Below are 12,331 nucleotides of genomic sequence, written 5' to 3'. Positions count from 1 at the left end.
TCCAGCTATGGGATGTAGAATCTCTTGACAACAACATAAAAAAAGATTAAATTTTCAGAAAGTAGGACAGAGAGCAAGCTTTTATTCTCATAAGTAATTCAAGGAGAAAGGGCCTTGCTTTTGAGGTTTCCCTGAAGAGCTTTACACTGATTTGATTGGATCTTGCTGACAGTTATAGAAGGGGAGGAATACTTCTGGCTTCTTGACTACAGCATGCTCTCAGCTGGGTTTCCTGCCTCTCAGTATCCAAACCACCATTTTAAGCTGCTCCTAGAACAAAGGAATGTGGGCACGTGCTGCCCTCCTTCCACAGGCACTGCAGTACCCCTTGCCCTCAGGGAAGAGCATGCCCCATGGAGCAGGTGCCCAGGGAAGCTGTCACCCTTCAGTTCACATCACTGCTGCCTCCTGGCAGCCTGCTCATGTGTGCACACACCAAGAGGGAGGCACCTTCCCGTGGGCACGTGCATCCATAATTCATCCCCTCCTCCAGCAGACAAACTCCATTATTCAAAAGCAGGTATTGAAACCACAATCTCATCCTTGGAACTTTTTCCTTCTCCTAAAAGTGGCAATGATCTTTTGGGAAAATCCCAGTCCAAGCCAATCAACCCCATGATTTTTAGTGGAATTAAAACCCATATAAGAAACGTGTTATTTACTGCAGGTAAATTCTGAGTATGAACTGTCCCTGAGGCCTTTGCAAAACTTTATGGAAAAGATTGTAATAGGAAGAATGGTAAAAATAAGCAGATGCCCTGCACAAGTTTTTACCCTGGGGAATTTGATTATGCTTATTATTCTAAGAGACAGAAAATTAATTTTACCATTATTCTGGCAGAGCCAGACACACAGATGTAGTTATGCCAAGTGAGTGCATTTTCATAATGAATGAAATTGAGCTAAAAAAACATCTTTATCCTCTTAGCTCCATTTCTTGCTTCAGACTCCTTTGGACTGACATGAATTCTTAAAAATGTCATTCAATACTGACACAAGCAAAAAGAAATTCTAAGACAAAGGATGAAGAAAAACAGGGTTTTTTGAGCCAGAAATTTCTATGTATTAAAAAAAAGAGTAATATCTTCACTTTTATTGCTAACTAATAAGGAAATATTGGCAAAGAGCAGTGAAAATAATCATAAGTAACAGAGAGAATAATTAAAAATTGTTGATGTCGGTACCTCAGTCGTCCTATTCACCATCATCTGATGCAGCATGGTTTGGGAAAAAGAGGAACAATATTAAAGACTGGCCACAAAACGAAGAACTATGTTGCTTTTTCTGAAATGAGTTATGCTGTTAATTATGAGAAAAGCCATTCAAGCATGCATTAACTTTAAACACAACCTATGCTCCCGTGGGCAATAAACCAATATCCTACTTAATAGGGAAGCAGTGATTCTGCTTCTGTTCCAGTGGCTTCTGGTTTGCAAATAATGACAAAAAAAGCCAGTTACCAAAGAAATGGGAGGCATAACTAAAAAGTGAAAAAATGAGCACCTGGTCATTACCGTGCAGCTTAACACCGCAAACTTATAGGTATTACTGGTGATACTGTGGATCGAGTGGTCCTTCCCCTCTGGAGCAGCTCCGTTTCCCCGTTAGGATGCAGGGATTCAAGGTGCTGTCCCCGGAGCCTGCCCCGTTACCTTGGACTGCACGTCGGCGTTGTGGTCGTTCTGCAGCAGCAGCGCCGCCGACTTGGTGTCGTCCTTCCTGGCGGCGATGTGCAGCGCGGGCAGCCGCACCTTGCCCTTGGTGTCGTTCTCCAGCAGGATGGCCACCGCCTGGTTGTGTCCCTGCTGCAGTGCCACAGCCAGAGGGGTGAAACCGTCCTGGGGGCAGCAAACAAGGGGTGCTCAGCAGGGCCGGACAGCGGCGGGGAGCTGCACCGCGCCCTTCGCGCACACCTACTCGGGGAGCGCGGTCCCAGCTGTTCTCCACCTCTGCACTCCATCTCCAGGGATGTGAGATTGGAGGCACAACATTTTAACTCTTTCAAACACCTTCAAAAGGCTTTCCAATATTTGAAATGCTTTGAAAGATCTTTCAGACTTCCAAGCAATCTTTTCTAAGTCAAGTGCAAGCAAAGGATCATTCTACAGCATCTCTCTTAATTATTTCTCATCTTAAAATGGGCCACAAAGCATATTTTTAGCAATTTTTTGGCAAATTCACTGAGCACTGAAAAGTGTCGATGTGAAAAATATAGAGAATATGTTTATGAATATCTCACATCTCTGCAAAAAGGAAGTGTATCAAATGTGTTTGCTGCTGTTCCCATTCCAAGTTACACATGAACCATGAGTCAAGAAATCCAGATCATGTTTAGGAGCATGATTTGAGGGAGGAAAATGCCACATTATTTATGTTTCTTGGAAAAAGAAAACCAGAAAATCAATCTTCGCTTGTCATTCATAGTTTTAGGTTTGTTTCTAAATTAGTTCAAAATAATCTTGTTCCTCCACACGTGCCTGGGATGGCCAGTGCTTTAAAATCCATGATAACAAGATGGCAGCTTGCTCTCCTGGCTGAAGTAGCATGGGCTACCAGATATTTCATTCTGGTTTCAAACTGAACTCTTGCTCTGGTCATGCATCCCCCCAACCACAGGTGCTCTGTAAGTACATGAGAGATGGGACAGCTTTGCTTTGGAATTGAAATATGGAAAGATGAGAGAAGAATAAAGGCCAAGTTAGGAAGGAATGAGAGCTAACATATGTTGAAAGAAACATCTGAAGAATTGCCAAGGCAATTTTTTCCCTCAGTAATCGAATAACTTTCTCTCCCTTTTGCGTCGAGCTGAGGGTAGGTGCATTGTAACAACGATACTGCTGTGGGTTCTGCCTGTAATAGAGATTAAATTCTGTACAGTGAATTAAAAAGGGGGGAACAGCTGACAAAACAGCTGAACTGTAAAGATTATTCTGAGATTGGGGCTACATAAGGTGTTGAAATGGCTTAATGCATTTGCCTTTTGCCTCTGGGAACATGAGAACAAATCCTGGATTAGAGACTCTGAAACCGAGCTCACCCTTACTCTCCTTTTTTATCTGTACACATGTAAGTGTGAGAGGAAATGAAATTCATCCAACAGCAGGGCAAGTTTCAAGGCTTCAAGGACAAGTTCATCCATTTGATTTGCACCATTTCACCATGCACCCTTCTCTAGAAGGACACAATTCTTTCTGCATTCCCCCTCCTATTGCCTCTGGAAAAAGCATGGCTGACTGAAGCTTGGAGAGAGCTTTTCACATCCTCACCTCCCATGAGGAGGGCCACTCTTTGATGCTAAACAGAAGGACCTTCTCCCTGTATTTCAGTGACATCCTCAGTTCAGGCTGTCATCCCACCTTACTGAATGTACCATTTCTTCATCCTATTCATGAGATGAACTCTGGGCACTTATAAAAGCAATAGTGGCTCAGGCCTTCCTTGAGGAACACTCACACAATAATGGACACCATCCCCTCAGCAGGACCTGAACCTAAAACTTACCCAGTTAAGAAGCAAAGAGGTCAAGAGCCTTCACTTTACAAGCTACTGAGTGAAAACTGATCTTTCTGAAGGCAGAAGACAAATTTGGAGTCAGGGTCAGAGTAGGAAGATATTTTATTTTTTCTCTCTGCCTTTTCTACAAAATGAGACTACAGTGTTCATTCTGTGAATGTCTGCATTCCAACAGAGGCCACATGAATTATAACCATCTCACCCTCACAATTCCAGCAAACTGAATGAATTCCCAGCCAGCAGAGGTTGCTGGGAGCTGGCTGCCAGCAGGTGACGGTGGGCTGCAGCAGGGCTGGGCTCATGGAGAGCCCCAGTTCCACCTGGCTCCTTCACAAGGAGTGTGTTTCTGCCTCGTTGCCTGGCAATCAATGGGATTTGGTGTTTCAGAAAGCTGACGTGTAATGTGATCGCCACATCTAGGAGGGGATTATTTTATGAGCTGTCATCAGATAGTACAGTACCCACTGAGAGAAAGGACACTAAGACAGCTGTTAACACTGACAGGTTTGAAGGGAAGAGCATAAATGCACCAGCATTTCCAATTGCTTCACTTGTGAAGGCAGTCCAGAAAGTGAATGTTTCTGGACAGACTAGAAAAAACAATAAACAGGAACAAAAGCTCTGGCCAGAGAGCAATTTTGCTACAGCTAATTCACATGTCACATCCACATCCATAGAACAAACAGGAAGATGACACACTTTGCAGCACAGAGCCTGTTCACTCATTCCTTTGGCTGGAATAAAGAACATGTGGCAGAAACAGGAAACAAAATGAGCACAGTCCTAATGACCAAGGAGTTTTCTCCATTGCCCCCAAACCCCCTCATATGTGGAAGGAAGCTTGCAGGATTCAGTTCCTCTGGAGATGGAGTCTCATCTCTTCACCTTAGGTGTCTGTCCTGCTTGCACAGGAGTTACTGCAGGTTCACAATCCACATCCCCAGCTAAAATCATCCTTCTCCCTATTTACACCCACGTGGCCCAGCAGCAGAAATAAAGTGTCTGTGAACACAACAGCCTGCCAAGCTCACTGATGCAATCCCTGTTAGCCATTTGGTTCCCAGTTTACACCAGTCACAGCCAATAATGGATACTCACAAGTTACACCGCGTCACAGGAGAGCCTCAGAATCAATGTAACTTAAGGGAACAGCAGCAAGAGGCTGGAGTAGGTGACCTCCCAAATGGTTCTGTGAACCCAGCACCACAGAGAAGCCTCACCCCTTCTGCATTCAACTGAAATCCCAAGACCCAGGTGATGAGTTAATGGTTGGACTCCATCTGAGAGGTCTTTTCCAACATAAACAACTCTGTGATCCTAAAACAAAGCTTGCTAACAATGACCTGTCGATGCCAATTGACACAGACAAGCCCACCCAGTTCTGACTTCAAGTGATCTGAACACACAGGCGTAGAAAAATGTGAGAAAACCCCCTCACCTCGGTAGCTGTGCTTTGGTTGGCTCCATTCTCCAGGAGATATTTCACCACCTCAATGTGGTTCTCTTGAGCTGCCATGTACAAAGGAGTAAAGCCATTCTAGGAAGGACACAGGAGAAAATAATGTCACATTGAAATTATATATACCAACGATAATGAACCAGAAGTGGACACACAGCTAAAAATGCATTTGTGCTCTTGTAACCAAATGTGAGAAGAACAACCTTGTATTGTTCCCTTAATACAGTCATGTTCAATGCCATTTAAACCCACAGAACTCTCCATGCTTTCACACTCATTTTCTTCTGACATATTTTAAGGAAGCAATGGATACACTAATTATTAATACAGCTATTCCTTGCTGATAATGCTCAGGGATGTAAAGCTGGCAATAAAGTTTTATGAAAGCTGACAGGAAAGCACGAGTTTCCTCCATTTATTACATTTCCTTAACCAAAGACATCCTCCCCTGGAGACCATGAAGTCCATACCTTCTGACAAGCTCAGTAGAGATGGCAAAGGCTTAACATACTATGGAAAACTTCTAATACATAAAACATTGCAAAGCATCCAACATAAAGGAACTCAGCCCTGCAAAGGAACAGCTGCATTTCTGTCCATACAGCAGGTTCAGTTATCATTTCATTAAAAACTTACATTAAAATTACCTGAATTTATAAAAATAATTTGTTCTGGATAAAACGTAATTTTAAAAAATTATTCTAAATCAATCAGCCTACACTAGAAATGTAAATTCTTTCTTTGCAATAAAGCATTTTAATGCAAACAATTGAAATTCATTTCCTACAAAATCTTGATGAAAGAGAGGCATGGAATTCAGCTGTCTGCCTGATCATTAATTTATAAGAATTTTTAGGATTTCTAAGACGATCCTCGAAAATTCTGCAATATTCTGTAGATTACTATGTGACATAAGAGGACAAAATCTTCTGGCTTAAAAAGTCATTTTTAGCTAGAAGATCAACTATAAACCAGAGTTTAAACATGCAATTTATTTGATTTTTTATTGTCTTTTGTGCTGCCACACTGAATGACAGGACTGTGCATTCACACAAGCAGTCAGAATTAATACAGATACAATGATAACAAAAACCCTTGTTTCAGGGAAGCCAATATTCTTCTTTGTAGGCAACCTGCTGTGGAAACATTCCAATAATTTCCTAATGAAATGAAATCTAATTTTTCAGTCACTAGAGAACACAGAGATTGTAGAACTGACGTCTTTACAACCCCTCTCTGAGTTTACAAATGTAGAGGACTATTCAGGCAATAAACATAACTGATGTTGTGGATGTTGTATGATATCTGCCATAAAAGTTGTAGCAAATCTTTGAATGCTGCTTTGCATAACATCCTGGCATTTCTATCAACAATCCTGGGACACAGAATTAAAAAATTGTACCCAGAGAACACTTAACAGCAGTTCAGTGCCAAAACTGGGGGAATGTATTTTGAGTGGCTTTGCACAGGAGTCAGTTATTATCCAATATTCTCAGAAACTATTCAAATGATGGACTCTTATTATAGTCACAGATAGTATGACCAACATAGTCTGCAAGTCCATCACACCCCAGGATCATCATGTGAAACCACAGTCAAAAGATCTGGAAAGGTAATTTAGTAGGGACAAACACAAGTGTCTGTCTACTGCTGGAAAAATAAACTATGCACACAGGGAATGACAACTAAGAGAAGAATTCTGCAGAAAAGGCCCTGAAGGTTACAGGGGTCTTCCAGAGAGTGGTCACTGGTCAAGGAGCTCATTCTGCTGTAGTAAAGAAAACCCTTGCACTGGCATAAAAATGTACCTCCTTAGGGAAGCTATCTTTCTTTGAGAAAAGGCTAATAAATGGTGGTGTTCTGTCTGGAAAGGGCAAAGTGAAGGAAAACAGTCTTTAAAGGGGAAGGGTCTGCTCTGAATATCCATGACAACTAAAAGAAAAAAGCAAAATTTACAAGGCTGCTGGAGGGAAAATTCAGGTAAGACAACAAGAAAAGCCTCTTAACAATAAGGTCAGGCTGCTGGGAAGCTTCCCCCTGCCAAACACAGCTAAAACCAGGCAGCAAACTGGAGGCACACAGAGCCTGCCTCTCCCATGTCCCCTCTGGGGCACGAGGTGGGGAGTCAGGGACCTCTGCTCTCCCAGCTGCTCCTCAGACAGCTCTTAACAGGGAGGGGGAGATAAGAGATCCCATCCTAACATAAAATGAAGGAAGGCTTGTTCACTGAGTAACTGGGAAGGTGAACAAGAGGCAGAGGCAAGAGCTGGCAGAGGGAATTAGGAACAGATTGGCTTCTTTTCCATTGCAGTTGTAGGGAACAGCACAGAGGAGCCTGCAGGTAACCCAGCTGGCTCACTGTTCCAGCTCTCCTTCCCACTCTGGAAAGAACCAATGTGGCAAACTATGAGGGATAACTCATAGTATTTTTCCACTCGCCTCATCAGCATTTTCATGGCAGTCTAATCCTTCAAATGTAATACATGCCACTTGTAAAATCCTTTTAGCTGGGAATATTACAATGATCACACTGACTGAATTGGGTGAATATGACAATTTTCAAGCCACAGTAAATCAATTTGCTTAAAAGCTTTGAAGAATCTAATTTTTTTAATCAACTCAAGTCTCTGGTTCTGCAACAGAACTAGGACAATAAATCCTGGATTAGGAGACTATAAACAACACGTACATGACTTCACAACCTTTTAATACCATGAAATACTTAATGTTTTTCTACACAGAGATGCAGAAGAGTGTGCCCATTCTATCATACTTGTGCTATAATCACACCTGAAATTACAGAAATTAGGAGAAAGAAAATTCTTGCACCAAAAGTGCAAGAATCTTTGTTTTCCTTCAGGCTTTATTTATAGTCTGAAACTACTGTATGTATTTTGTTGAAATCTGGCTCATTTTGGGAATTACAATATGCTAAGAGCTACGTGCAAAACTGCCTTTACCAGACATGCTGGAAAGCATTCCTCAGAATTTCTCCCCCGGCAAGGTCAAGCCTGACTTTGTCTGCTGGCAGAGAGAAGTCTGCTTTCTCAGTGTGCTTTCAGTGAAGCTCTGGTTTCAGAGCTTCTAATTGCAGTGTCCCCAACTGCAGCAGTCCTGGCCCTTGGCCAGGAAACTCCTATTTTAGGATTCCCAATATGCCTGCTCTCCTTGGCGGAGCTGTGCCCAGTGGGATTAAGTGCTAGCCCTCCTGGAGCTCTTCCTTCTCCCCTGGCCACTGGACCCCAGGTGTTCCATCTTCTTACCAACCCCACATGGTTTCTGTCATCTGTCTGCTCCACAGCGAGTTTCTATCTCTCAGCCAGTCCTGCAGTTCCTGAATGGAAATGCCCACAAAAACCAGACCCTTCCCTTCACTTCCTTTCCTTTTGTCAATCTAAAATCCCCTTCCCAGTTTCTCATCTTTCAGTTGCTAAGAGCTGTACACCAATACTTCAGCTCTCTATTCTGCTTCTAAAGATACACCAAAGCTCAAAATCTCATAGCTCCCCAAACTAAAGAAAACATTTTCCCTTGACTTTTGTTTCACTATCCCCAAGCGGCTGCTACTGTACCCATGGGAAATGATTCTCCATGGCCATACTGCAAGGAAGACTGAGCTCTCTCCTTAGCACATGGAATGGGACTCTGTAAGTTTATTGGACCTGTGGTGAGCACTGCTATTTCAATAAATTTCCATTCAGTTTATGGTCCCGTACCATCCAGAATTAAAGGAAGAATACTGACCTGGAAAAGGAGAAATGAACTGCATTTTCCTTTCCTGTTAAGCTCAGCTGTGCAATCATGGTCTGTCTGTATGTTTAGATTTGGTGCATCATCCGAAAAATCAAAATTAATTGTGTAATGACATATAACATTCATTTCCAAACAATGGTTTCATCAGAGCATTCATGGTGAGAACAGAATACTCCAATTTCATTACCCCCACAAATGTGTACTGCAAGATGTTTACTGCTATAATATAAAGCCAGAATGAGAAATTATCACTAAACAGATTATATTTCATACTCCGTTCTTTCTACTACATTCACTGATTTACTGGCTAATTGGAGAAAATGAGTAGCTCTCAAATGATTTTTCAAGCTATTAATGTAAATTGGCAAGTCTATATATGACTCAGAATGTGTATCATTAAATTGTCCCCGAGCCCTAATGAAGAACACAGGCTGAAGAAGCAGAGGGATTATTAGAGTATTGAGAAAATCATGCAGTTCTATAGCTTGGTGGAGGTTTATTTCATGGCAGGCTTTCAAGGAACTAAGATTCCTCCTTGCAGGCACAACAGAACTGTTAGCTGTGGACTTCAGTATCCTTATACATATTGTATCCATATACCTTATCCATATATTAATATATTTTTAATAGTGATATAGAAAAGAGAGAAAACAGAGGTATATAATCTCTACATTTGCCTGTTTGAAGAGGATTCATGAGAGCTAGAAACATATCCTTTGACTAAATAGTTAGCTTAAGCCCAGATGAACATAACTATTTTGTATTGTTTTACAGGCCTCCAGGAACTGTTTAAGACTGTATTGGATGACAGCAATGACCAGGAAAGAGAAGAAAACTGGCACCTCATGCAATGGTTTACAATCAAGTGAAAAACAGACATTAGCATGAAGGTAGAGACAAGAGTGAGACAAGCTTAGATTATTCATCAAACAGCTCACACACATTAGCATATCTGTGTGTCATGGTCCTGTGCTAAAATAGTGTTTTATGCACTAAGATCATGATCATTTGGGGACCTTCAAGCTCAAGACCTGTTTGAAGGATTTTTCTGTTCTTCAGACTATTGCTCAACTTCAACAAGAACACAAAGATCCTGATCTGAATCTTTGTTCACCAACAGACAATCTTCCTATTTTCCCCACTTTCCACCAGTACCAGTCTAAACCAGAGACTTCTATGCCTCACCCTAACAGTTCTACCTGCAGACACTATTTCCCTCATCCCAGCTGCCAGGAAACTCCACAGGAGAGGAAATATCTCCAGCAGGTTATTCTGTCTCAGAGGGGAGAATGTTATGCAGGGAAGATAAATATCAGAAGCAGAGGGCACAAACTTTTGGGGCATCACTTTTTTACTGTGAGGGGGTCCAAGCACTGGCACAGGTTACCCAGAGGGGCTCTGGAGTCTCCATCCTTGGAAACACTCAAAAACCAGGACATGTTCCTGGGCAGCCAACAGTGGCTGAGATTTTGTTCAAGCACAGGAGGGGACAAGATGAGCCCCACAGGTGCCTTCCATCCTCAGCCCTTCTGTTACTCAGTGCAAAATCCTCCAACAACCCAAGCAATAAACTAATTGTAACCAATGAAACATGAGGGTGACAAATAAATGCAATATGCAAACTAAATTCGAAGTACACATCTTGATAGAACCATCAATATCACAAATCTGGGAACTTTGCTCACTGCATTATGCTCAGAGCATTATTTGCAGCCAATCTATAAATAAACTCTTCATAAGAGGATTATATCTGAGCAGGAGAGATTCTGTGTATAAAAGGGTGAATTAAGGATAGATTATGGTACCTATGTTAATTTTTTCAAGTCTCTTTGTTACTCTTAGCTTACAGCAAAATCCAGGATTTTAACATAGCAGTAACTTTAATGATTATTCACCTTCATATTTCTTTTCCATTAAAATATATTTTCCATAAAACAGATGTTTTTAAACAAAAAATAAACTCTTTTTTATTAAAAAGTCTCATAAATAATTGAACTATGACATCTATATTCACATTCAATCTAACAGTAACTGTGAAATTTGTGAAGATAAGGGTATAGATAAAGGGATAGGATAAAGGGAAATTAATATAATTTAAGGTGTCTAAGGGATATCACTGCCAATACAGTAAGGGAAAGTGAGCTACTCTGAAGAAAGACTGGGCACATTCAAATCAAGAACTCCTATATCCACGTTATAAGAGGGACTCAGTAAAAACACTTTTTAGATACATCCACAACCAAATGAAGTGCTGAGGATTTCTGATGAAAGCACCACATGCTTTCAGAGCAGAAATGTTCCTCCATGCTTCCCAGTGAGCGGTACATTTTATATTCACTCACCTGAGCTATCATTTCCTTTTATAACAAAGCTGGAAAGTGCTAGTAAGGATGACAGAGAGATTAGAACTAAGTATCTGTGCACATAGAGATGCTGGATGTAGGGGGGCACATCCCTGGGGGGACAGCAAGCTACTCTGTTCTGACCTGCTGTAAAATCCCCCAGCCAGTGTCAGCCATTCGTTTAGGTGACAATCCTTGTGTCCATCACAGATGGCAGATGCTGAGGCCCACAGAGTCCCATAGATTCAAGATGAAAAAAGTAGTCAGGAACATGATAAGAGTTACTGCATTTAGGGAGGCTCATCCTGAAACTGATTCAAACATTTAAACAAAAAAACAACAACAAAAAATTAGAAGAGTATTTACTTGTTTGAGAAAACAAATTATAAAGTGACTTGTAATGAATATTTCTTTTTTAAATGTAGTGACACAGAAGCCTACATGGAAAATAGCACCATCCCTTCAGCTGTCCCACTAATTCCCTAGTAATATAAATAGTGTTTGCCACTCTATACTTACACCACGGCAATAATGACAAAGCCTATGGATAAATGGTGCTGCCTGGGCTGTGATAAACTTGGCAAATTCATTCATGAGGAACCACCCAGGACTCCAAGAGCAGCACTACTTATATGACACCTGCTGCCTCCCCACTGCAAGGCCCCGCTCTTGGGGAGTGTGAGTCGGAGTCACTTCTGAGCCCAGATGCTGAATCCAAAGAGCACAGATATTCTATTTCAGCAGCTCCAAACATCACAGTTTTTTCCTCAAGAACAGCCAAGTAATAACAGGGCCTGAAACTCAGCCAGTCAGAAATCAAGACGCTCTACGCTCTGGAAATAGCATTTTTACACCAATGGAGCCTGTAAGACAAATGGAGCTGGTGGAGAATAATGGGATGAGAACAGATTGGTCATGCACAAGAAAACACCACCCTGATGCTGGGCATAGGTGAGGGCCCAAAGGCTTAGTCAGGGAACATCTCAGATTTTAATCAGGGCACCCACCCCAAACTGCATTTGGGGTTTGCCTTCTGAAGCATGGTAAGGGAAAAGCAGTCCTGAAAGCCTCCATTTATTTTGTGTGGCTGGGGGCTGCAAGGAGGACAATATTGCGCTAAAACCAAAAAGAAGATGTTTCTATTTATTCGGTTGTGGCTCAGTCATCCCCACACTCATAAATATTCATGGCCTACACTTGCACTGCCTGGTTCTCGCAGTCACCACTGCGTCATCCCAGCTGGGGAGAAATATGGTGTGTTGGT

General features: G+C 41.8%; 1 protein-coding gene across 23 annotated transcripts in view; it reads right to left on the bottom strand.

Annotated features, from left to right (window-relative positions):
* The window catches only part of ANK2 (ankyrin 2), a 263,109-nt gene that overhangs the window by 101,389 nt on the left and 149,389 nt on the right, over positions 1-12,331 (bottom strand). For 17 of the 23 annotated variants that reach the window (XM_059843636.1, XM_059843633.1, XM_059843638.1 and 14 more), the window contains 3 exons: positions 4,952-5,050; positions 1,653-1,838; positions 1,185-1,208 (listed from right to left, as the gene is read on the bottom strand). In XM_059843636.1, the coding sequence (XP_059699619.1) occupies positions 1,185-1,208; positions 1,653-1,838; positions 4,952-5,050 (309 nt within the window). The remainder of the gene's footprint in view (positions 1-1,184; positions 1,209-1,652; positions 1,839-4,951; positions 5,051-12,331) is intronic. The other 6 variants (XM_059843640.1, XM_059843642.1, XM_059843649.1 and 3 more) reach the window with 1 other exon arrangement.

Source organism: Haemorhous mexicanus, chromosome 4, assembly GCF_027477595.1.
Source record: "Haemorhous mexicanus isolate bHaeMex1 chromosome 4, bHaeMex1.pri, whole genome shotgun sequence".
In the NCBI taxonomy this organism is placed as follows: domain Eukaryota; kingdom Metazoa; phylum Chordata; class Aves; order Passeriformes; family Fringillidae; genus Haemorhous; species Haemorhous mexicanus.
This window is presented reverse-complemented; position numbering and strand designations above follow the sequence as displayed.